Raw genomic sequence first — 26,572 nt, forward strand, 5'->3', positions numbered from 1 at the left:
CCAGAACAGGCACGTCAAAATGTCAAGGGGTGGGACCCAGTCATCGGTGGTTCTTGGAGCTCCCAAGATGATTCCAATCTGTAGCCCGGACTGAGACCCGCTGGCCGTAAAAGAACAATGAAAGAAGGCCAAGGCTTTAATGGATTGACTGCTATATAAACTTAATGACCAGATTTCTAGTCTGTACTTAGGTATTTTATTTCTTTAAATCTTGCTTTATAATGCACTCTGGCCTCATTGACAAAGCCAATTAGAGATCTATAAACAAGTTATAATGTTAATAGTTACATTTAATGAGGGGAAAAGTACCCCGTGTCCCTGTGCTCTCTGAGCTACCCCTGTCTGAGAAAGGCTGTGAGCCGGCACACCCAAGGCCACCTTTTTTCACTCAACAGGCAGATGGCTTGGAAGATGGAGAGAAAAAGTCAAAGTGCATCAAAGCAAAAACGTAAAGGTTGAGAAGCTGGGGGAACGCCAGCTATGCACCCAGGGGGAGGAGTCTGAATTTCAGGGGCAGGAGTCTGAATTTCAGGGGCAGTAGTACAGCCAGAGAGATGGGATCGGGAGCTTACGTGGGGGGCACCACCAACATTCAGGGGACCCTTGGCCCGGACTTTGGTCTGCCTTGTAGACAAAAGGAAAGCCCCGATTCATCACATCCCAGAGACTCAAAATGCAGCCCTGTTTTCTGCATCCTCTCCTCTCTTCAACCGCAGACACACTCCCCTTTGTGGTGTAGGGCACAGCAAGAGCGGGGATCCTGGCTCAGCCCAGCGTGGGTTCGGGCTCCGTCACTGTGTAGCTGTGTGATGGTCAGGAAATGTTTAGACCCTTCCGGGTTCTGTTTCCCATCTGGGGACTTGACGGGTGATCTAAGGGTGCAGAATGCTGCTTTGTCAACCCTGCGTGGCCCATGAATTAGGATGAGATCTTCTGTTCCCTTTGGATTAAGGAATTTGCCTCTTCCACCTGGGTTCATGCTCCCAGGGATCGGCCCCTCCTGGCCAGTCATAGTTGACTCACTCATTTGGGCAGGAGATAATAAAGTCAGAAAAATCTTTAGGCTCAGGGAAGAGAGGCCGCTGCTCTGGTCCCCTCAGTCTGCAGGGTCCTGTTCTGGTGTTCCTTTGCCTGTACTCCTCCCTGCTGGGTGAGGGGTTAATGGGGCTTAGGACCCATGCTCCCCATCGAGGCCACATTGCAGGGGCCAGGCCTCCAAAATCCCCTGTCCAAATAGGCCTGTACCCACTTTGAGGGTCTGTACTCATGAGGATGTACGATGCTGCCTATCTGAGGCCCGATGGCAGCCAAGGGCAGCTGCTGGGGAGCAGGAGATGGGGGTGAAGGTGGACAGAACAGAGACATCTGGTTTCCACACAGGTGTGTCCTGGTGGCTTAGGACAGAGTCAGGGTTGAGAAGAGAAGGGGCAGTTCTCCCTACCTCGCCACGCTTCGGCTCAGAACTCTGATGAGCCTGTGAATTCTCAGCTGGAACTTGGCCTCCCAGGTCATTATGAAAATATTTTTCAATTGAGATTAGCACCTACTTTGACAATTTCTTAGCTTGATTTTTAACTTCAAAACATTGAAGTATGTGGTGTGCGGTCTGCAGACCTCCACTTGTACCCCTCCCCTGGCCCTGCAAATGTGGCAGGCAGGCTTGGGGAAAACAATACTATCATTTAGGTGGTTATAAGGATTAAATGCAAAGAAAAAAAAATTGTATGAGTACAGAGTAGGTGCTCAGTAAGGATTATACCCTTTTCCTTCCTCTCATCGATGTCACTCAAAAAAAAAAAAAAATGAAGTTGCAGAAGAGAATCCTTCTCTAGGGAGTCCACCAGCTTCCTCCTTTCTGGTTCTAGAATGCAGCTCATGCTGTGTTGACTTACTGGGGCTAACATGCCCTCAGGCCTTTTCACTGAGAGGCTGATCCAAGTTTGAGAGTTAAGCCCAGATCCCACAGTTAACTGTGGCCAAAAAAATGGCTCTTAGGCCAACCAGGAAGTCTGTGGCCTCCTTCTGAAGTGGCTGTAGGGCGAGGTAGCCTTAGGGCGGGCAGGGCTCCAGGAACCCAGGCCTTCCGTGTGTGTCCAGGGATCTGGCAAGACCTGTGGAGGGAGATTTCTGGGGTGGGAATCCGCAGGGAGGGCAAAGGGCCACTCTGGAGACTCTGAGAGCTGTCTGCAGCGGAACCTAGGCCTAAACTCGGGACTGATGCCCAGAAAACCAGCAGTGCTTCCCCCCGAGGGCCAGGGAGGGGGGAGGGGTGGTGGGGAGCTGGCTGATCTGGGATTCAGCAGTTGAGGACTCAGAGAAGCCAGGCTTCCTGGAGAAGTTGGAACCCGCAAAACAGGTTCACTCTGCTATGTATTTCATATTTGCTGGTGTATCTACTTGGCACTTTGAAAGTACCCACTTACTGTGTGCATTTTAAACAGTAGGTGAGAGTATGCTAAGCTGTCAGAAAATAGAGCTGGGTGAAGTAGGACCCCACAGGCATAGGGAACAGTATGGGCAAGGAGCTGGAGGCACTGAAGAGGGAGGTGTCAAAGGACAGTGAAAGAGACACTGAGCGAGTGGTTCAGGGTTGGGGGGTGTGGACACAGAGGAGGCTGGGAAGGTAATCGGGCCATACTGGAATGGCCTTGAAGCATCCTGCTGTTGCTTCATGGATCACAGAGGAAAATACACTTAAGACTATAATACGATTTCCTTCTCATTAGAAAACTCTCATTTCCTATAAACTTTAGGAGATTTTTCATATGGGTTACCACATGTTAAGGAATGTTTAACCCATATATAGGCTGGACCTCTTGCTGCTTGAATTTTCAATTCTTTCTTTCTTTCTTTCTTTCTTTCTTTCTTTCTTTCTTTCTTTCATTATTTAAATAACCAGAAATAAAAATTTAATAAGAAACAAAGAAAAGTTATTTTTCAATCACAGGAAAGTTCATTTGATAATTTTGGTGTTCCACTTAGTTCTAGAAAACACATACCTGAAAATTACTATTAAAAAACATTCCTGGGGGCCCCTGGCTGGCTCAGACAGTGGAGTGTCCTGACTCTGGATTTTGGCTCAGGTCATGATCTCAGGGGCGTGAGTTCCAGTCCCGCATCAGGCTCGCGCTCAGCACAGTCTGCTTGTCCCTCTCCCTCCCCCTCTGCCCCTCCGCTCACTCTCTCTCTCCAAATAAATAAATAAAATCTTGAAAAAAAATTCCTGGAGACTTAAGATGTCAAAAACGAATGAATTTTATAAATATTTTCAATGTATTCAAATGCTAGGGATGGCCGTAACTCTCAGAAACAAGATCTATTTGGCCATCCAGGGCAGCTTTATGCTTCCTTAAGATCAAGAAATATGGGCTCCCTTTGAGGCCAAGTATAAAAAGCCTTTAGATTTGTACTCTGCCACATTTTACCTGAAGGGTTAGGAATGCAGTAATTCGCCTTCATGCCTATCGCTGCCCCCCCACCCCCATGCATACTTTAATTGCCCCTCATATTAAAACCAGGTTGGCTAATTTTGATGATAAAACACTAGTTCTTTATACCTATTATTGGTATAAATGCATCATTGTTTATTTGCCAAATCCCTGAGGGGCAAAGATCTAATTAATCTATTAAGGCTTCTCTTGGAAAAAAGTCAAACCTTTCAGCTGGGAAACCTGGGTCGATATCATCAGTGTGTTTTGCAACGGGGCTGGCTGGATTGCTCCAGACAAATCAGACGGCCTCTGCTCAGCACATTCTGAGGTTCGTGCAGGCTGGGAATGCAGACAAGGGAGCGGCTCGGTCTGGGGCTGTTGAGCAGAAGGGGCCCATGGTGGGGCACCTGGGTGGCTCAGTCAGTTAAGCGTCTGACTTCAGCTCAGGTCGTGATCTCGGGGTCCTGGGATCCAGCCCTACATGGGGTTCCTGACCTGGCGGGGAGACTGCTTGAGGATTCTCTCTCTGCCTCTCCCTCTGACCCTCCCCCTGCTCGTGCTCTCTCTCATTCAAATAAATACATAAAATTTTTTAAAAAGTGGGGAGGGGACCTGCAGCATCTAGCAAGCCAATGTCCCAGGCCCACATCTCTGCAACGGAAGGGCTGGGCCTGTGCGTCCAGAAGTGGGAGCAGAGTCAGGGGAAACGCGGCTGGAAGTGAGGCCTCCGGCATGTCTATGACATGTGCCTGTAATCTTCCCAACGGTGGGCTTGAGAGCGGGGGCTCAGCTCTGCCGAGTGGAACTCTCCTCTGAGGCTTCACCTGATGGGCAAGGCCACTCACGGGAAAGGGGTTAACATGATCCCAGGACAGCCTGGTACTTACTGGTAGTTGACCTGGTGGGAGTGGGAAGTTTGATTTCGTTTATTGTTAAGCTACAACCTTCCACATGTTCCCCATACCTTCATAACATTCGAACCCCAGACTGATCTCCCCTTTTAAGGCTCCTCTCCCTCATAGGGACACAAGAACGAATCATCACCTCACCAAAATGACAACTGACTATGTTGTTAGGAAAGAAGGAAAAGGAGGAACCAATTGACCCTCCCTCTCTGCAAAGTGAGAGAAAACCTCTGGAGCTCTCCATCCGGGAAGGCTGGGAGCTGTGACTTAAGGGGACTGAGCCTCCCTCCTCAGAGGACCTTTGTCACGTGCTTTGGCTCCTTGGATCTCAGCATAAATACTAAGCCATTAAGAGATTTCCAAACTGGCTTTGTGACATCTGTACCCACAGGGTGGGCCCAGAGTGACCACCATTTGGCAGAGGGGTCGCGGGAACAGAACACGGCTCGCTCCATGCCCCTACCAAGCAGAACTTTCTGCAGTAATGGAAGTGGTCCACATCCGCACTAACGCAGCAGCCACAGGACTCATGAAGCACTTGGGCCCTCGAATGGGCCCGGTACCACTGAGGAACTGAAGTTTCCCTTTTGTTTCTTTGACAGCATCTTCCGTTGGAACAGCCGCAAGTGGCTGGTGGTCTCCCATGAGACGGCACAGCACCAGTTCTCTGACCTCGAGACGCGAAGGCAGGGAGGCAGCTTCAGGCCTCCTGGACTTCTCTTTTTCTCTTGCTTCTCTGACCTTCAGCTTCCCCGAGTTCATCAATCTCTGGCAGCTCCATTGCCGAGGCCTCTCCTCAGTTAACCCTCCCCCACTGGCCAAACTTCAGCAAGAAGCAGCACTACACTCTGCTTTGAAAAGACCGAGCGCGGCATTCTCGGAGCGGGATGAGGTTGGCAAGGATTGCTGAAGCGGAGCGTGATATTCCAAACTGCTAATTTGCTAAAATAATTTGGGAAAGTGCTACTTGAAAACCCTGACATGAGTGAAAGCAACCTTTCTGAAATTCGTAGGAGGCGAAAGTCCACGCTACTGGAGGTTATGTTTGCTGATTGTCTCAGTGGTTGTTTATTAAAGGGCTATAGAATATTTATTTCTCTCTGTCAGAGCACTTGGCCCAGAAAGGCAGGCTCGTTTGCTGAGATTTTCTATTGTGACCCGATCCAAAGATTCAGCCTGATTTCTTATCAACTGGAAATTTGGAATTACGTAATCAGCTCCCTCACCCTTCCCCCACCTCCAAGAGCCGCAGATGTTTTCACGGTAGCCTTCGCAATCCAGGCAAATTGTCCCATGCATAGGCCCTGCTGAGAAGAGAGAGGCAGGTAGACGTGGGGGACTGTGTTTTGTACTATTGTGGTCAACCACCTACGGCTGGTTGGATCGGGGCTGGGCATTGACTCCCGACCAGGCAACTCTGTAGGCTGGCCAGTGACCTATGACCTGGCACAGAAGAATGTCCTCCCTGTAAGTTCCCTGTCTCTGGACTCTAAACCAGAAGCAGAAATGACAGGTGGGGGCTGAGAGAGGAGCAGCCAAATGTAGAGGCTGAGAGCTCTGTCTGATTTTGCAAAAATGGGGTCGAGCCTTGGAAACTGTGTTTTTAAAATTCCTCAGGAGACTCAAACGCACTGATACCCAGTTTGTTTTAATTCCAGAGGTACTCAGTCACCTCCGATAGGACACTTCTACCTAACCTCACGCTTCCCATTTGAAACTTTAGCATAAGATACAGCCAGTATTTTGCTATTATTGGGAGTAATTCAGTGTAAGGGTTTCAATTTAATATTTCCTTAGGATAGATTGCTAGTAGTGGGGTTAATAGTCAAAGAGATACTGATCTTTGTGGTTCTCGCTACAGAGCGCCTTCCCAACGGGTTGCATAATTTCATGGTGTCATTGACTGATTAACTGAGCATGTCAGTTTCACCACAACCCTGCCAGCACTGCCACTCTTATTTTGCATGTCCCTCCTAATCCCCCGTATTTCTTTAGTAAATGTCTGAGAGTGCCTGAAGTCTGCTTTAATTTGCATTATCTTTGTTTATAGTTAAGATAATCATTAAGATAATGTGTCCCATGGGTGTGTTAACTATCTGTATTTTCTCTTCTCCCTGAGTTTCCAAAAGTAATGTCATCTAGACACCCCCTTCTCCTACTATTTTTCTCCTTTTCTCCCTTCTATTTTCAAAAGTACAACACGGCTGTAAATATTTCCAGTGGCGGCATCCTAAAGTCCACCCTCCCACCCCCACCCACCCACCCTGTCAGAAAAGCAATCTTTTTCCGTTGTAGTGACATCCCTATTGTGCTTTCCACTGGTGTTTTTGCACGCAATGACTGGCATATGTACTCGTCCAGGAACCATGTCTTTATAAAGATAAGACAACCAGATTAAAGAAAATCAAACCAATTTCTTAACTGCAGGACTTCTCAGGGCCTTTAACACTCCTTTTGCAAACGTTTGATGAACTTCCAAGAAAAAAATGTATGAGGCACCTTTTCCACACCTATTTTGCCTGCCATATGATCCTTGTGTGCTGAAGCATGCTGAAGGAATGGTGTCCTGGAGAAGGTCCTTTGAGAAGCCCTGCGCTGACCTAGAGATCACACCCACACTAAAGTCAGTAGGCTGACGAAGAGGGGCAAAAACATGGCATCCCTCAGTCACTCCACTTCAGATGATGAACCAGACATATCTTTCTTTTTAAAGATTTATTTTGAGAGAGAAAGAGTGTGTGTGTGCACGCGCATGAGTGTGGGGGAGGGGCAGAGGGGAACAGAGAGAATCCTCAAGCAGACTTCCCGCTGAGAGGGGAGCTCCACTTGGGGCTCAATCTCATGACCCTGAGATCATGACCTGAGCGGAAATCAAGAGTGGGACACCTAACCGATTGAGCCAGCAAGGCGTCCCCAAAAGCATCTTTGTCAAAGGTTTATAGTTCGGGTTTTTAGGTTTAGGTCTTTGGTCCACTTTGAGTTAATTTTGCATATGGTGTAAAATAAGGGTCCCACTTCATTCTTTTGCATGTAGGTATCCAGTTTTCGGAGCCCCGTTTACTGAAAACACTGGCTTCCCTACTTGAATGGTCTTGGCACCTGGCTGAAGCAGAATCTGAAATCCGGCTCTGTCAGACTTCAAGCGGAATGGCTTCTTTGTAGTAGAGTGTGTGCCCCAGTTTTCTCTAAAGCAGTCTTTCTCTCCCAGACCCAGAAAGGCTGTCATTTGCCAGGCCTGGAGGGCCCCTGACCTGCCTCCCAGGTGGGGCGAGTAGGCCTCAGGCATGGCCAAGGGCAGCCCTACCACAGTCTGCTCCCTCTGGCTGCGGCCACACCAGCTGACCGGGGCCTGGCTCGGGGACTGGCTCGGAGACTGCCCAGACCGGTTTGCAGGGTTTCTGTTCACTGGGAGCTGCTTCCCTGGCCACTGTGGCACCTTTCTCCCTCTTCCTCTCTCCCTCTCTCTTTCTGGCTCCATTTCTTCTCAAATTCTCTCTCTTCTTCTCTCTTCTCTCCTCTCTCCCAGTCCCTGCAACAGTCCCTGCCAAATCCCAGGCCGAAGGCCCTGGGCCACAGACTTCACTTCCACTCCCGTGCCCAAGGCTTGGGGCCCCTGTCCTCCCCTGGGCTGCCTGCTTGGCCAGCCAGGCTCTGGCCCAGAAGGTTTCTATTTTTTTTAATGGGTATAAAATTATCGATAATTACAGGAACGGAAATGCTAACAATAACAAGTCACATGTATTGGGTCCTTACCAGACATAGTTGGCATACTTCATGTCCTTTATTCCTCACACCAGGCCTGTGAGGTCAATACTATTATTATGCCCTGTAAACAGATGAGAGACTAAGGAGTGAGGGCTCAGATTCTGTGCCCAAGGTCACACAGCAAGCATTCAAATGAACCCCTGAACCATGTTTCTGCATCGGTCTGCTTGTGACCCTGGTCATTTACTGAACACATCTGTGTGCCAGCCATTGTGTGTGTGTGTGTGTGTGTGTGTGTGTGTGTGTGTGTGTGTAAGAGAGAGAGCAAGAGAAAGAAAGAGACAGAGAGAAAGACAGAGAGAGAGATACAGAGAGAGAGACACACACAGAGAGAAGAGAGAGAGAGACAGAGACACAGAGAGAGAGGGAGAGAGGCAGAGAGAGAGAAGAGAGAGAGAGAGAGCACACCATCAGGACAAAAAGGCCTGGGGAGAAGATGTCGCTTAACTAAAGTCAGGGTGGTGAGCAGGGGTAAAATTGGGTCTCAAAGTTCCTTTCTCAAACCCCAACCGTTCTAGCATTCGGTGGGCATTGGTCCCCCTATAGCAGTTGGGGAGCAGGTTAGGGACAGATAGCCAACAACTGAAGTAACTTGCCACGAATGTTCTTGAACACATGCCCAGGACCACTCACCTGGTACTCTGCCCCTTCCTCAGGCCTGGATCCTGGCTGGTCTCATGGATACTGGCTTCCCAGCAGGCTCAGACCTACCCCATTCCGTGGGAATTCCCACAACTGGGTGCTCACTGGGGCAGGGGATGAACAGGTAGACGAGGCATGCTTCCCCTTCAAGGAGATCTTCATCCGGGAGGGAGGAGGACTCACCAGCCCCAAACCTAGGAGCCGCCTGGCACCTGCCTCCCTTGCCCCAATAGCCCATCCCTCACCACATTATCCTGGGTTTATGTCTTTTTAATCTCTCAATTCTTTCTTTCTACATACTAGCCCATGCTGCCATCATCCATAACTGCTAAGGACGGATGGTCTCTCAGCACAGAGAAGCTGCCCCATTTGTGTGGCAGAGGCAGAGACATGAGTATATGGTGCCCTAAGATGACAGAGAGGGAAACAAGCAGGTCTGTCTAGAGAGGGTCAGAAAGGCCTTACCACAGGGGCCCATCTGGGTCCTGAAGGGTGAATAAGGGTTTGTAGGTGTGAAGGTGGGAGAATGTACTGGAGAGGGTTGGATTTGCATATAAAGGCTTAAAAGGTGCCTTAGGGTGTCTGAAGAAAGGCAATAATTTAAAATTCAGAATGGAGGAGGGGGGTGAAGGGACAGTGGGGCCGTGGCAACAGGCAGGACCAGACTGAGAAGGCCTTTTCTCTATGGGTAATGGGAAGCTACTGGAAAGACAAGGCCTCCAAAGGTGAGGGAGAGTCTGATTTAAAACCTGTTCCATCTCCCCAGCAAATAGAGGCCGGCTAAAAACTGGTGTGTGGAATCTGTCCAGTTATCAAACACAGATGGCCCCAGGCCCCCTTCCACACTCCTGGGACTGTCATTTTTACCAGTGTCCCTTGTCATCAGCCTTGCTGAGAGATGATAAACGGGAAAGATGTGGCCCACTTCCTTTTCAGAAGGGTCAGTGGCTCAGGCGCTGGGTAAAGTGTGGATGGGAGAGGCAGAGATCGCAGGGGAGAGATGTAGTGGTCCAGGGGATCAGGTAGGAGCTGTGGAAAGGTGTTGGCAGGGTACAGAGGTCAAGGGAGGAGGGAGAAGGAGGGCTGGACGGTCCTAGCTTGGACGGCTATCATTGGCAGAGAAAGGCCCTGCTCTACTCCGCACACCGCGAAAGTCTCCTTGGCACCCCTCTGCAGCCCGCCTGAAGAAGATGGAATACTAATCTGATTGGTCAGGTTCCAGGGCGACGGTTAGGTCAAGTTTACTTGTGTGTGGGGTCACAGGGCATAAAAAAATGACTCAAGAATGTGCTCCTCTCTCCCTTCCACCCACACTCAGTGCGCTCCTTTGCATTGGGAGTTACTGGCTAGGAGGAAACATCCCACAAACAAGGGGGGGGGTGTTGGGGGAGAGAAAGAGACAGAGAAAGAGTGTGTGTGTGTGTGTGTGTGTGTGTGTCTTAGCCTTCAGGCTAGGCCCTGGGCTCCATCTCAGCTTTATCAGAGAGCCCTGGGTGCTGGGCAAACCCAGCAAAACCAAAACAAAGCGCAGCTTGTATCCACCACCAATGCCCTCGCTGCCGGGTTCCCCTGGGAATCTCCCAGGCGCGGGGGAGTGGCAGGGCAGGGCAGGCCGGCAGTGGCTTCCCTCTTAATGTCATCAAAATCCCTGCCTTTATTTCTCACAGCTTCATCAAAAGGGAGAAGTGGGGGAGGGGATGAAGGGATGAAAAAGAGGGTGGAGTCTTGGAGGTCAGAAACTGGCTCTGGGGACTACAGAGGAACAGGGCCCCCTCCCAGTGAGTCAGGGAGGGCGGGAGCTGGCATGGCTGCGGGGAAGGGCGAGTTGCAGTTTGGAGAAGGCCAGGAGGGAGGGAAGGAGGCCCAGCCAGGGAGCTGTGGGATCCAGGGGTTCCAATCCTGGCGAGCTGCTGCTCACCAGCTCTGTGGCCTCGGGCAGGTCCCACAACTTCTCTGCGCCCCTGTTTCCTCAGCTGTAAACCGGGCATAAGCACGCCTCCCAGCCAGGATTGCCATGCAGAGTCATTCTATGTGGTCACGTCTGTGATGGCACTTAATAAACCATAAAGCCTCTGCACAGCACAGGGAAATATTATCCTTTTTATGATTCCCTTGGGAATGAAAAGCAGGGTGCCTCTGATATGCATTTGTCCCTTTTCAGCTCCACCCAGCTTCTCTCTCTCCTCAGCGTCACAAAATGCCATCTCCTCCTTCCCCCCAGACCTCTCTGAGGTTGGAAGTATTTGTCGTACTTGCCCATTTTACTGATGAGAAAAGCGAGTCTCGGACAAGATTCCAGCAGAAGTCCCGTGTTCTTTCTTTGACACTCACTGCCCCCTTTGATGCTAAGCTTTTAAAAACGAGGGGTCTGGATCCACTACCTCCGTGTCCCTGCTCTCATTTTCTCTTAAACCACATCATCTACTCACTGCTTCCACCACTGCACTGTCCGCAAGGTCACCGAGGCCACAGCTCGTCCCCCGCTAGCCCACTTTAGACGCCCCTCACTGACCTCATTCCTCGTTAGCCTTCACTGCCATGCACCTGACCCTACCCACTGCCTTCTCTTTTGGCAAATTCTCTCTTTCCTTGGCTTGAACTTGGACTTGAAGTCGACCACAGAGAAGGAGGTGATGGGGAGGGTTCCTCTTGTGTCTGGTTCCTTGGTTGTACGGTGTTAACCCGGGCGAGTTATGGAAGCCTCCCGTACTGGAGTACTGCTTCTCCAGTGTGCTCTGAGCTGTTGCAGGATTTCAGAAGCACAGTCGCCTCTGCCACCAGCCCCGCTGCCAAGGGCTTTCCACAAAAGAACAATTTACCTTGGTTCTGACCGAGTTGAGAGAAGATGGGTTTTTTTACTTGATGACAAAGAGGATGAGAGCTATCATCTTGTGACTTGGCTGGGCATGGGAAGATTAATGTCAGCAGTCTGGGGACAGAGCAAAAGGGGGTCACTATTTGGAACTAGTGTCTCCTAGCAGGAGTGGAGCAGGGACTAGGCAGATGAACCCAGGTGTGCGTGATGGGGTAGGGGTGATGTCTGGTCCCGCATTGTCTGCTATGGTGACCGCGAATCATACATAACTATTTAAATTTAAGTGCAACAAAATGAAATATTTAGTTTCTTAGTTGCACTAGCTACCTTGCGAGTGCTCAGTATTCACATGTGGTTAGTGGCTGTCATATTAGACAGCACAGATATAGAATGTTCCATTGTAGGGGCGCTTGGGTGGCTCAGTCGGTTAAGCATCTGCCTTCGGCTCAGGTCGTCGTTCCGGGGTCCTGGGATCCAGTCCCACATCAGGCTCCTTGCTCAGCGGGGAGCCTTCTTCTCCCTCTCTCTCTGCTGCTCCCCCTGTTTGTGCTCTCTCTCTCTCTCAAATAAATAAATAAAATCTTAAAAAAAAAAGAATGTATTGTTGTAGAAAGTTCTATTGGATGGCACTGATTTTCGAGCACTGGATAGAAAAAGAATAAACAGTAAGCAGCTGGCTAAGAGAGTAAGAAAAAGGCAAACTCCTCAGGAATGTTCAGGAAGAGGGGTAACATTGGGGATGTAGAGAGGAAGGCAGCAGAGTGGGCAAGCTCTATAAAAACTCCCCCTTTCTGCTCTCCATGCGCGTCTGCAATCAGAACGTTAGGGCTATCACCTCAGAGCCACAGGTGTTTTCCCAAGCAGGATGCTTATCGTCTAGGGACAAAATGGGTCCTCAGATAGGAAACCCATGCTAGGGCTGGCATAAAGGAAGTGGGGGACACTCTTATTTCTCTCCAGATGTTGATCTTTTGAATCTAGACAGAGGGCTGGATAGTAGACATTTGGAATGGAGATCTAGGGATTCGATGTTGAGGAGGATGTCAGAAATATGATCTGGAGCAGGGGGAAAGAATTGGCTCAAAATATGAATTTGGGACTCAGTTGTAGTCTCTGAGTCCTTTTGTCAGTCATTTCTGTATCTAAAAATTTAGATGATTTGTTAACTCTCCATTTATTTCTGTACAATTCAGTGATGTGCATTGCCTTGCTAGTTATTTGCTTGAAGATGAGTCCTTTAAAGAATGAACAAAGTGAGTATCTATTCAAAACAATGCTTATGCATTGGAAAGAGAGCAAATGAGGAAAAGGCAAGATCTGGGAGCTGGAAAATCATTCTAATCTGAGTCACTCCTTAGATTGTAAATTCCAGGGGGTAGCTTCAGGCATGGCTGGATCTAGGTAGTCAAAAATCAAATAGACATCAGAAATTGATGTCTCTCCATCTCCTGGCTCTGCTTCTCTTTGCATTGTTATCATTCTCAGGCTTTCCCTGTGCGGTGTCAAAGTGGGTCCACAGCAAGCAGGTCCAGGCGTAACACTGCTGGTTCCCAATAATCTCAGCAAGAGGTCCTGGACTGACCTCCATTGGCCTGACGTGGCTTACTTCCCATTCTTGAGCCAGTAACAGGCCTCTGGGAAATGCAGTGCTCTGATTAGCCAGGCCTGATCAGGAGCCCAACCTGAGGCAGGGGATGGGGTCAGCTTCACCGAGACCACGAAGCCTCTGAATGCAGGTGAAGCAGCTTGCAAAGCAACCCAAACAAGCCAAGTGGAGGCTGACGGAAACCACGGCGTCTGCCCCCTATGATCTGTAGTTAGTGCTAGCTATCATTATTGTGGAACAATACCAGAAACATGAAGCGGACATTTATCAAACCCTAGAAGGGGTAGGGAAGTCTTTGTGGTACATAGTAAGGTCTCAGTAAATGCCTATGGAGGGAAAACTTTACAAGAGAGTCAATAGGAACATACACTGAAGTGTAATATTGTTCTATGAAGAAAGGAGTCTGATGGAATGAGGGCACAATTTTATTGAGTCTAGGAAAGGAGCCAGGAAACAAAGGATAGGGATAAATGGCACATTTGTGAGAGGAGTTCCTTAGAGACAGGGCTAAGGGCTGTTTAATTAACATGTAGAACTACTCTGGAGGAAGAGAGTGCATGAGGAGCTCTCCAAGGTTTGCGGATGACGCGAAGCTCGTGGAGTAGTGACTGCAGGGACCGTGGGGAAGTTCTCGTGGATCTGAAGAGGTGAGTGAAGAAGTGGGAGCTGAGCTTTAATGAGGACAAGGCAAGGAGGTGACTCTATGGACCAAACCCCAAATACTGCCCAGGAAACTGAGCAAGTCAAGCGACTAGTGATGACCAAGGAAAGGACCTGGCATTTAGCACAGACTGCTTCTTGGGAACTTCACCTGGACATGGTTCTAGACGGAAATGCAAGGGAAAACACTGGGGCTGTTGCATAATGGTTTGAGGATGGAAAGGCTCCTAAAAGAGTGATATATTGGCAAACAGGATACGTGTGCAGCTCTGGCTTGTTCACATCCGAGCACAGAGGAGGGCTGAGAAACGGCAATTAACATTTTTGAAGGGCTGGTTATAGACCTCAGATAACAGGGACAGGGACTTCTAGGTCCAAAAGGCAAAGATAAAGAAAGAGCAATCGCTATTTTGAAATACATAGCACTGTGAGCAGACGAAATGCAAACTGGCTCATCAAATGTTGAAATTCTCGGGTTGAAACTTGAGTGACATGGAATTTAATCAAAGGAAGGCCTGAGCCTCTGTTTCTTCTCTGCGCAGTAAAGAGTGCTTGAATCATTCTAGTGATGAGGACTGAATGAGATCCAGTAGGTGACGGCACACGATACAGAGGAGGCGGAGGTAATCCTAAAGCCACGTGGCGGCCCCACGGGATTCTCGATGATGCGGTGCTGTCGGTAGCAGGTAGCAGGTGGTTTCTGCAGTCAGGAGACGGGAGTGTGAGCTCAGGCTGTACCCCAGTGTTCATCTTCCCCGTCTCCAAAAGGCCATATGACAATGAAATGAGATCCTGGGATCATTCAACAAATGGTGTGTGTGTGTGTGTGTGTGTGTGTGTTGAGCACCGACTATTTACCAGAGAGCAATCTAGATGCTAGGTGGGGATACAATGATGAATAAGAAAAAGCCCTGTCCTTCCAGAGGTTGGTGTCTAAGCTGGAAACAATGATAGCAAATAATCACCACCTGAATGATGCTTCCTGTGATAGCAAATAATCACCACCTGAATGATGCTTCCTGTGGGGGAGTGTCTTTAAAAACTGCAATGCACCAAACTGCTAGGATTTAATACCGCACTTGTATTCGTATCCTATCGCTGCTGAAATAAATTATCACGAATTAGTTGCTTGAAACAATACAAATGTACTATTGTACCATTCAGGAAGTCAGAGTTTGAGATGGATTTTTATAAGCTGAAATCAAAGCCTGCATTCCTCCTGGAATATCTGGGAGATTATCTGGTCCTTACCTTTTCCAGCCTGCAGCAGCTGCCTGCATTCCTTGGGCCCTGGACCCACACTTGGACTTCTGCTGCCAACGTCACATCGCTCTCTCTGACTCTAACTCTCCTGCCTCCCTTTTATAAGGACCCTTGGGATTAGAGTGGGCCCACCCAGATCATCCAGGATCATCTCCCCACCTCAAACTCTTTAATTTAATCATATCTGCAAAGGGGATTAGGATGGGGACGTCTTTGGGGGGCCATCATTCAGTCTACTGTAGTACTTCCGGGCTATCCAGTAGTAGATGAGCGGTCCTTAGAAACCAGGACGCAGATGGGCTATCTCCGAATGCCACCTTGCCATGGTATTCTATTAAGGGGAGTGCTGGGGGAAGGGGAGCAGAGTGGGGATCCGAAGGCTGATTGCCGATGCCCCCTCACAGGACAGTGTCACGTGGTAGAGCCACACAAGTCAAGGCACTGGAGGCTGGCAGCCAAGAGCTCTGAGACCTCAGGCAAGGATATTACTCCTCTAAGCCCCAGACTCCACTGAAGTCAACGGGGATTAACTACCTGGCAGGGTTGGAGCGAGGATTAATGAAAATATCATCCATGAAATCACCTAAGACAGTGCCTCAATGCCGCCTGATTTCACCCCTCCCTTTTTCTCTGTCCCTTTTGCTGTGGCCACTGCTTCCTTCCAGGCCTCTCAGGAACCTTCACTGTTTGCCAGTCCTGCCACACGCCTCAGCCTGGCAGTGGTTAGGAGCTCTGAAGCCCTGCAAATGAGCCCCTGTTATCCGTGAAATCTGGAGCAAGTCTCTTAAGTGCTCTAAGCTTCAATTCCCTCCTCTGTACAATGGGGCTAAGACCAGCTGGAGAACCAGGTTATTCCGAGGATTAAATGGGATGATGAACGCAAAGGGCTTACTTGGCACAGTGTCAGGCACAAAAGAAAAGGAAAAAAAAAAGCAGTGTTATTGTTCTGGAGAGGCCTGCCTTCCATTCAACGTGGTCTTCCCCAGCATTCCTCCCAGCAGCACTGGAAGACCCACTTCCCCCTGAAGCAGGGCTTGAACTCGTGTACCTGAGGGGCATTGTTCATAAACACTTCTCTCTGCCTCCGACCTTTACCAGCCTTTCCGGTTATGGCTGGTTATTTGTGCAAGCCTCTGCCTCAATGCTGGACACAAGCTTCTTGAGGAAAAGTGTTATTTTTTTCTGCGGAGTAGGTTGCAAACGTACTCCCCTCTCCTTACCGGCCTCAGTTTCCTTATTTGGAACGAGTCCATTGGACTGGAATGACTAAAAGGGCCCTTCCAGCTCTGAGATCTTAAATGGACAGAACTTAATTCAGCAGGGACATTGTAGATCATCTAGTGCCCCTCTCTCCTTTTCCGAAAGGGGAACCTGAGGGCCCAGTAGGGCTTTCACTGAACGCTATTCTCTCCCTTCGTCTCTGGCCTCCGGGTCAAGGCTTCCCGCAGGGCAGCCAGCCCTGCTTTCCTCACTAGGCAAGGGGAGACTGTCTGGCGGCTGCGGGGCTGTGGGGCTCCGGGCTCGGGGCGCCGGAAACACGTGTGTGCTCACCTACGTGTACACACGTGAGCACACCTACAGCAGCAGGGGGCGCTCGGGCCGGCAGGGGGCAGCACAGCCCCGGTTTGCAATTACCCGGCGCAGCCCCGAGGGAGGAGGGCGTGCTGCAGTCCCGGCGGCGGTGGCGGCGGCGGGAGGTGCAGCCTCCCAGGTGGGAGGCGGGGGCTGCGGGCGCAGGAAAAGGCGCCTCGGGAGCCGGCGCTCGGCGGGGCCTCCTCCGGCCCCGGGCGCGGCGCGGCGAGTGGGAACGAGCGCGCCGGGAGCACGCAGGCGCCCTGCTCGGCTGGCCCTCGGCCGGCGCGCGGCGCGGGAGCAGCCCGCAGCCCGCGCCCCGCGCCCCCCGCAGCTCCCCGGCCGCCCGCGGCCGGCCGTCGGGAGCGGCCCCCTCAGCGGCAAGCTCAGGCGGCCGGCCCGGGAGAGCGCGCGGCGGAGGCGGCGGCAGCGGCAGCGGCGGCGGGACGGCCCCGGGGCCGCCCCGAGCGCGCCCTCCCGCCCGCGGTTACTCGCGGCCGGCGCTGGCCGGGCCGGCGCACCCCGCAGGCAGCCGGAGCGCGGCCTCGGCCTCGGCGGGAGCGAGCCCCGGGCCGCAGGCGTTGGGAGGCGGCGCAGGCGGCCGCGGGCACTGACGGCGGCGCGGGGCGCTCCCGGGCGGCGGCGCAGCGGCGGCGGCGCAGGGGGCGGAGGCAGGGGGCGCCCCCAGCCAGGATGCTGCGGTTCCTGCGCCGGACCTTTGGCCGCCGCTCCATGCAGCGCTACGCGCGGGGCGCGGCGGGGCGCGGGGCCGCCGGGCTGGGGGACGAGCGCGACGGGGGGCCGCGGGGGGGCCCAGCCGCCGCCGCCGCCTCCTCGACGCTGCCCGCCGCGCCGGGGGGCAGCGTGTTCCCGGCCGGCGGCGGGCCCCTGCTCACGGGCGGCGCGGCCGTGCACATCTCCGCCGCCGGCGCTGCCAAGGCCACCCTGTACTGCCGTGTCTTCCTGCTCGACGGGACCGAAGTGAGCGTGGACCTGCCGGTGAGTGACTGGGCCGGTCCGGGGCACTGGCACCCCTTGGGACAGCTCCCCTCCCCCAGTGTTCCCCTCTGGGCGCCCCTCTTGCACCTCTCCGAGGAATCCCTTCCCCCTTCTCCTGCGAGCACTCCCTACCCCTGGTTCCCTCTGGGGCCACTCCGTCCCGGTCTCTTCTGGAACCCCTTCTGTGGCCCGTGCCCCCTCCTTGGGACATTGCGTTGCTGGGTCGCGCCTTCTCCGGCTCCCACCTCGTTCTTTGGGCTTCGCTCCCTCCCCCGCTCACCCAGTCCCCTCTTCCCGAGTCCCCGCCCCCCTGGCGCGGGTGACCGGTGTTCCCCTTCCGCCCCCCCCCCGGTTCCAGCGGGGGCCTTCTTGGTGCTGGGTTAGCAATGCGGGGCTGCCAAGGGGTGGCCTGCTTGCCCCCACAAAGTCGCCACCAGGCCTTGTCGAGATGGCAGGAAGGAGAAGTCCTCTCCCCTGCTGCCCAGCAGGTGCCCCAAGTTTGGGAGGGAATCTGGGGACCATTTCTCTCCCCACCCCTCTCGATGCCCGTCCCCGCCCCATCCTCATCCCAAAGAGCCCCTATAGCTCTCAGCCTCGCAGGGGTTTGGGTGACTTGGGAGCTAACTCTAGAATCGACTCTCTTGGACCTGGCCAACTTTGCACCGGCAGAGCCCTTTGCTGGGCGCTGGGAGTCGGCCCTGGGGCGCCCTCTGGGCCTGGGGCTCCGGACTCCTCCCCCCCACACCTCCGGCAACTTGCAAGGGCCGGCCGAGGGACCCCCGCGCGGCGGCGCCGGGTACGGGGCCACCCGCCCACAGGTGGTTGCACTCCGCCCCCCTCCAGCAGTGAGCTAGGCTGGCGCTGTTGTCGCCGCCAGGGCGTCCAGCTTTCTAGCCCGAAGGGGCCAGATGTGATCAAATTAAATGCGCACATTAATGGGCGCCTACTGGGCACCCGGCGCTGCGGCAGACGGTGCCTTTGGGGATCTTTGGGTGTGACTGAGGACACAGCGCCGATCGAGCTTTTAGATGAATGTCACAGATCATTGCGAGGGTTTCACGCGAAAAAAAGAACATACCCAGACTTCCAAAGGAAACGTGTAGGCCTTCCCGGGTGGGGGAAATTCTTTAGACTTCTCGAGGGAACTAGGAGCCTGTAAGGCTTTTAGATGGGAAAATCAGAGCCTGCTTGGCCTGGACTTTAATGCTGCCTTAGGTTTAATTTTGAGACAGTTTCAATTTATGGCGATTTTATTTTTGTGCCTCCTACTGCTCTCCATAGAATATCATTTTGTTATGATAATACCCTTGTGGGGCCTTTTTATTCATGGAAAAGGAGCCAGCGTTCCTGTGCCTAGAGCTGTTGTCTTTAAAATAGCATTAAAATGTTACTCCTCCCCACGACTGAGGCTCTCCAGCTCCTCTTCAGCTGGGAGGGGAGGCCCCAGGAGCCAGGAGGATTGGAGAGGTGGGCAGCTGGTGTGTGGAGAGGATGTGGCGTATTTTGCATCTCGGATCCGGGAGAGGAATGCTCTCCCTGAGAACTTTGATGGTGCTCCTTGACGCTTTTCTTGTCTGTTCCCCAGGGATGATTCGTTTATAAAATGTATTGCTTCTGTCAGGTTTGTGCGACAGGCTTAAGTGGTGTTTCTCAGATGAAAAATGCAAACTGAGTCAAGTGCATGCGTGGTGGATAAACCCAGACAGGTACACGAATGAACAGGTTGGGATGGGGGTGGAATGCTGACTTCTTATGGCTGGCGGAGCCCTCACCGAGTGTGGGGGTGGGGGATATTTTACATCGGGGGAAAGGTTTCTCCACTTTACAAAAGGTTGCTTTACAAAAGATTTCCCTGGGTTTTCTTATGATGGCAGATTTCTTGATGCTTAAAGATGGGGTAGAGTGAACAACAAATTTTATATACACACACACACACACACACACACACACACAGATGTATATCCAGTCTGTCCAAAGACAAAATGCAGGGTTTTGTCATGTGAGCCCTCGGGGAGGAATGATCAAGAAAAATCACTAGTGAGCATGGTCATCGATTCAAAGATTTATCAGATATCAGAACTGCATCACATAGTCTCCTATGCTAGTCTCCCCAGATCAGAGTTTTAGTTCCTGTCATTAATTCTCAGAGCACGAGGTTAGCGCCAGGCGGCCAGCTCCCAGTGACTGTGTAGATGAGTTTGTAGCACGTGTGCTCCTTCCTAAGACGCATTTCCCGGGGCTCACTTTTTTATGTGCTCCTGTGTGGCATTTAGCCCCACTGTCATTGTTCCCCTCTTCCGCTTTCCTGGATTTTTACCGCTTCCTGGGCTCTGGTGTTGCATTGCTGCCTGTCACACAGATAGGATTTACCTTTAGGCTGCCATAGCTCTAAGCTGGATTTTCTGTCCGCTGTCACTTCCACAGGCACTCTGTGCACTTGCCAGGCTAACTATGGCTCCTTTGTAATTAAAACCCTCTGGTGGAGTTAGCTTCAAGCATTCCTTTGCTCTGCACGCTGGCAGTGGTGATGCATTGTCATAAGCCATTTTATTAGCCCTGATCTGGTCGCAGGTTCTGAAATGGACTTGCCCACAACAGCATCTTCAGCGTGACCATGCCGGGGCAGCTCCGTCTGCGTCAGCATTTATTGGGTGTCTCCATGTGCCACGCACTGTGCGCGGCACACAGAGGTGAACTTGAGAGATGGCCTGGAGGAAACACAGGTAGAAACATGATGTTTTATTCTAAGTGCTGCTAAGTGATGCGAGGGGGCTCACCCAGACAGGATGCTGGGGGATGGGCGGGTTACGAGGGCTTCCTGGAGAATTTGACACTTGAGGTGCTAGGATCTCAAATCTGTGTCCCTTGTGCATTTTTAGAATACTTACTGTGTCAAGTCCACTCCCAGGGTAACCGGTGGCCCGTGGCTATATATATAATAAAGGAAGAAGCAACTGTAATCCTCTTCAGCAATCCTGTGACTGGGCCTGGGGCCTGCTTGTCTGCCTGTTTTTAACCTTTACGGTGGTTCCTCAACCTTTGATAAAATGTGAACAAAAGGGTCTTTTAAAAAATCCCTGTATAACATGCCGCCTAAAACGGGCTAACCTAAAATGTATAAACCCTGCTTCCAGGGGACTCCCTGGCTCACGCTACAAACCGGAGAGGCACCCTGAGCCACTCCTCTTGGGCAGACCTGGCCCTGCTTTGGAAGGCGGCCTCCCTTTCCGGAGAGCAGCCCAGCCCCGCCCCGCCCTCAGGTGCGGTCCGGTCCGAAGGGGCAGGACGCCCTCGGCCTACCCGAGACACTCTCCTTCTATTAATGCAGCTGAAGATCCCATTAGTGTGCTTGGCAGCGGCGCCCGCTGTTGACTCATATTAGCTCTCTGTTGACTAAATCCCTGGCATCGCTTTTGCTCGTGCGGCTGTTGCTCAGCCCCGTCTCCCCCTCCCCTGCGTGCACAGTCTTCCAGCAGCTCTGTGTGGAAAGCTGTGAGGATGTGTGTGCGACTGGCTGGGTGGCACTCCCGCCATGCCGTGGAGGGCACGGCTTGTGGGCCTGGAGCAGTGCGATTGGCGCAGGGGCTCTCACCGAACGTGGAGCTCGGCATTGACTCCCTGCCGTACCGTGCAAGCAGGGAGAGCTTCCGAAGATCCAGGCTCGAGTCTTGCAGGCTGGCTCTGCAGCCTTGAGCCGCTCAGGCGCTCTGCACACCGATTTTCTGGTCTTTCAAATGGGGATGTTGGGAGGATTATGTGACGAATGGTCTACAGAGCTTCAGTACACGGCAGGCCACTGAAGGGTTGCCAGTAGGTTGTAATTCTACGCACTTCTCACACCTCCTCTCTGGCCTATGGAAAGGGTTTGGAAGCATGTCTAGTGATGGACGTTAAAAACAAACCCAGAAAAGCTGTGGCTGGAAGGCTAAACCTCTCTTTTTGTGGCCATCGGAAGTCGTATGGGGTATGAGAAGTGCTTTTTGAAAGTTTCACTTTATTTTTTTTTTAAGATTTTATTTATTGAAAGAGAGAAAAAGAGAGAGAGAGCTGGGGGCGGAGGGCAGAGGGAGAGGGAGAGGAAGACTACTCACTGAGTAGGGAGCCGGATGTGGGGCGTATCCCAGGACCTGACGTCATGACTCAGGGGAAGGCAGAGGCTTAACGGACTGAGCCACCTAGGTGCCCTGTTTCACTTCAGATGAGAAAAGGATAAGCCCATCCCCCTCACCCCTGCCTCAAATGCAAGTTCTTAGAGTTTTAGAATCCCTGCTACAGTGGAATGCACGTGATGGAACGTAAGATCATATGCCTTATTCTGGAGTTGAAAAGGACCCTAGACAGTACATACCCCATCCTTTGTATATACGGGAAACTGAGGCCTGTGCATGGAGAGTGACTTCCCTTTAGTCACTCAGTGAAGAGTTGGAATGGGTCACTATGGGCACCCGAGTGCCTAGCCTTTGGCGGTGAGTGTAGGATCAGTGGTAGAAAGACCACCCCCCTAGTCCTGACACAGGACCATGGAAAGGGGATGGGCTATGTTCCTGGCCGTTGGTAGTAGGACACATTTTCCCCGAACAATGGGAAACTCCAGCAAAGGGGTTCTCTAACCGCGGTGTACTCGAGTGCATCTGGGATTTTTTTTTTCTTTCCAGTTAAAAGTCCCAGAATTTCTGATTGAGTGGTTCAGGAAGCTGGACTTCTAACAAGTATCCCGGGTGATTCTGATGAACGGGGTCCCTTCACATCCTGTGAAAAGCACCGGCTGTAGAACTGAGAGCGGAGGGCAACCACGCTGTTGTTAAAAACTGCTGTAGGCATGGGAGCGCGGTGGTCACCTGTGAGCACCTGTGACACCGTCAACCCCCGAACTTTAGGGAGCCCAGTTTTGTCACAGCGGAGTGAGGCCGGGGCAGTTGTGCTGTTGCACTGGCCCAGGTGAGGGCTGATGAGGGCCTGGCCTGGAGGAGTGGGCAGGGTGCCAGAACAGTTGGCAGGGAAAGTCCCTTGAGTGTAGGGGAAGGGGGAGGCAGAGGCCTCGTGGGGTCTAGCGTGGAGGCAGGGAGGTCTTCACCCTCAGTTGTGGGAAGAAATGGGGGGCCATAGAAGACACCCCAGAAAATAGGGGAAGGCAGCTCTTCATTTCCACCCTCTCCCAAGATTCTGGCTTCCGCGGACACGTTGCCTCATCCTGGGCCTCTGGGTGGCTTGCTTTTTCCTGCCCCTGAGGGAAGGTATTGCCTCCAGGTGGCCCTCCAGTGCTGACCCCACCTCCACCCAATCCCAGCCTGTAAATGAGGCCACAGGGAACCTCGGGCCCCTACCTGGGTCATGAGTTTGTGTATCTTTAAAAATAACTTCGTTTTAAAAGAGGGTTACTGGGGGCGGGGGGAGTCGGGAAGAAGAGAGGTGAATGGTGAACACCTTTCCCAAGTGGGGTACAGGTGTGACCTCTATCACACTTGCTGGATTGTCAGTGTTAATACAGGGGAGGGGGGTGTCTCAGTGTTTCCCATGCCAGTAACATGACCCTACACTGCTCCAGGACCGAACAAATATTAACTTGCTAAGCACTTTCACGTGCATAATCTCATTGAATTCTGTCCCTAGCGCACCGCCGGGGATGAAGGCACAGGTCTGTTTAATTTTGAAATAGCAAAAGGTCAGCGTGTGTGCGCGCGTGCGCGCGCACGTTGGGGGGAGGACTTTCCCTTAAATTCTTGCATAGGGACTTAGAAAAAAAAAAATCCACTCAGTAACCACAGAAAACCTCCACCCACAATTTGTCCTCAAAACAGGTGTTCATCCTTGTCCCCTGCCTGAGTCCCTGCACACAGCCTCCTCCACTCTGCCTCCCCCTGCCTGGAGTGTCCCTTCAGCAGGCACCTGGTTCTGTGGGCACTCCGGTTTCCTTGTCTGGCCCGTGACAGCTGCCTGCAGGCAGGGTCCACTGCTGATTCATCTTGTTGTGTTTCTTTTTCCAGGTGGGTTTGTACCTTCAGCCCCTACTTTCATTTCGCATTAAAACATGCTTAAAGCAGGAAGATTAGAAAATAAATATAGAGAAGCCAGAGAACTGGAAACATCTAAAATTTCATCAGAGATAGCCACTGTTAAAATTGTGTATACCCATCTGTAGTTTTTTCTTTCTGTATTTAGATATAAATATGTACTCAAAATGATGAATTTGCATGGGTTGATTGACAGTCTCTCCACCCCTTCAGCACCATTGAATAGAGATCGCAGACCCTGAGCTTGTGTCTCTTGGGTGTGGAGGCCCTTGGGCACCCCCTTCCATTCCCAGGGACCCTTAACTGGGGTGGGGGTCCCCAGTGCTGATTGGCCATCTGAGCTGTCCACCTACACGGCCCCTGCCTGAGTGAGACGCAAGTTTCCCATCCTTGGAGCCTCCCCACCATCATCTCTGCTTTCGGGCAGGTTAAAGGCCCTGCTGATGTGGCCACAGAATTCTCTCGCATCTGGGGGCTTGTGTTCTGAACCTCAGGGTGGTCACTGTTCTCTCACCTGCCAGGGCTGCGCATGCTCTGTGGCCAGCCACAGTGGATCTGGCAGAGTTGGGGGAGACTTGCAGCCTCCCAGGTGCGCCCCCTCTGCCCTAATCCCCCCAGTCTCCTCCTGTAGCCTCTTCGGCTTCTCTCTAGAGCTGGATTTATCTCACTAGTCCCCTTGATTTGAATTTGTGGTTTACTTTTAATTGTTTTCCAAATGTTTTTGTTTCCCCGTAGCGTGTTTTCTTCAGTCAGCAAGGGCTGCACTGAGCACTGGGGAGGGATCCACGAGGGCTGAGATAATTCTAATCTCGAAGGGGAAACCGGGTGAATACATAACCTGTAGCTCCACGTGAAGGAGTGCAGAGGGTGAGCAGCTGAACAGTGGGGTGGAGTTGGCGATGGTTTGACGCCCACAGTGACATCAGGTTGTCCCAGAAGATGCACAGGAGTTCAGCTGTAGATTTGGTCAGAAGGTGTCGGGGCAGAGGAAACAGCAGGTGCAAACGCATGGAGGTCGGAGCCAGAAAACCCCATTTCCTGGGCTCTGGGCTCCTCGAAGTAGAGGAGGATTATGAGCTCTGGCCGTCTCTGAATCTTGAGCAAGTGAGGAACTTTAAAGCGCAGCTGTGTGCCTTGAGCTAATCAGAGCTGAGGCTTACGGAGCATTTGCTGTGTGCCTGGTCTGTGCTAAGTGCTTAAGGGATTGGCTTGTTGAATTCTTACAAAACTTTGATGGTGTTATCGCTGTTATCCCTGATCTGTAGAGGGGAGAATCGGAGCTCAGGAGACAGGTTAAAAAACTTGCCCACGTCACATAGCTAGTGAAGGTAGACTCCAGCTTTAAGCCCAGCCTGTCAGGAGAGATCTGTGGTCTGCAAAGTCTGACAGCAGGACTGGGCATTGGTGGGGGGAGGGTGGTGAGTGGGTTCTGAGACTGTCCCAGGGGTCCTGAGGTGGATAGGGACCTCTGAGCCTCCTTTGCAGGCCAGTTGGGATTTCCAGAAATCAGATTTACATCTTTATTTTATTTTTAAAAATATTTATTTAAGTAATCTCTAGCCCCAGTGTGGAGTTTGAACTCACGACCCAGAGACCAAGAGTCTCACACTGAGCCAGCCAGGTGCCCCTGAGTTATATCTTTCAGCCATACTCATTGAATACAGTTTCGCCCAGAGTGCATTCTGGTTTGATGGCTATAATTTTTCAACTCTGAGGTCGGAAGTAGGCTGCGTTTTTAGAAAGTGCTTAATAGAACAACACTAAACTTCTCACACAGAAAAACATTTTACGTACTCCCATCCTGCCGCATGGCAACTGGTTCCCTGCGGTCTCTGCGCTGTCATGTACGTGTGCGCGAACATGGCATAGATCTTTTCTGTCTCCCATCCAGGCCTTCGTGACAAACCCCTCATCCATTTGGTGCCCTCTTCTGTGATTATTCTAGATTAAATTCACCCCGCAATCTGTGTGTGTGTGTGTGTGTGTGTGTGTGCAGTGGTGACGTGAGTAATACCTGTCTCTACCTGTCTTGGGGTTGGCGGTTGATATGCAGAGCACCTGGTATCTTCTCTGTTAGGCAACCCTACCCCCAGGCTTGCAGAATCTGTGTCACTTCCCCTAATTGCTACCGTGTGGGAAGGTATTATTATCCCCTTTACACGTGGTCTCAGGGAGCATGTGGCCTTGGGCCACTCAGCTAATAAGTGTGGTAGAGTCACACTTCAATCTAGGCTTTCTGACTCATTTTCCAGTGCTCTTCCCCCAGTCTGTGCTGCGCACACTCAGTCTCCCTGTTTGAAACGTGTGCTCCTGGAAACTCCTTTGGGATTTGACAGGTCAGAATTCCATGCAATAAAACCCCCTGTCATTCCTGAGCCTCTTTGCCTTTCAGCATCTTTGGCACTTGGGTACCATCATTTCTCCGGTTCTTTTCCCTAAAGTCGTAGCTGGCTGAGTGCCCAGCCTTTCCTTGTTGAAGCGGAGGACTAGAAGATGCTGTCCCCAGGGTCCTGTGTCACCTGTGGGATCCTCTGGAGCTTCCTTGTTTCTCAGCACAGAGCTCGGTCCCCAAAGTAGGACTGTCCCAGTGACCAGCCCAGCTGGGGGGACGTGGACCTCCTGGGTCTGCAGGTGCCTGCAGCGCTGGCGTCCCTCAGCCCTGTCGTGTCTCCTCCACGCCCGTTACTTTTCAATTTGGTTGTCGTCCGTATCATACCTGACCTCTGCGCGGGCAGGTAGAGGTGGGCGTGATAGTGCTTCTCCGTTAGCCGGCCTCCATGCTTGCTCAGCTGCAACCCCTTTGAATTATGGGTTTTTATTGTGATAAAGCATAAGTAACATAAAATTCACCATTTTAACCATTTCTAGGTGTACAGTTCAGTGGCGTGGCGTGCATTCCCATG

At 51.9% G+C, this 26,572-nt stretch overlaps 1 protein-coding gene across 4 annotated transcripts in view; it reads left to right on the top strand.

The window, feature by feature from the left end:
- Positions 1–17,337: 17,337 nt before the first annotated feature.
- Positions 17,338–26,572, top strand: part of EPB41L4B (erythrocyte membrane protein band 4.1 like 4B) — a 124,920-nt gene continuing 115,685 nt past the window's right edge. For all 4 annotated transcript variants that reach the window (XM_087869491.1, XM_045780221.2, XM_045780220.2 and 1 more), the window contains exon 1: positions 17,338–17,658. In XM_087869491.1, coding sequence (XP_087725617.1) covers positions 17,353–17,658 — 306 coding nt within the window. In that variant the 5' untranslated portion in view covers positions 17,338–17,352. The remainder of the gene's footprint in view (positions 17,659–26,572) is intronic.

This window comes from Ursus americanus, chromosome 18 (genome assembly GCF_024610735.1).
Source record: "Ursus americanus isolate L20-20 chromosome 18, mUrsAme1.1.p, whole genome shotgun sequence".
NCBI classification, from domain to species: Eukaryota; Metazoa; Chordata; class Mammalia; order Carnivora; family Ursidae; genus Ursus; species Ursus americanus.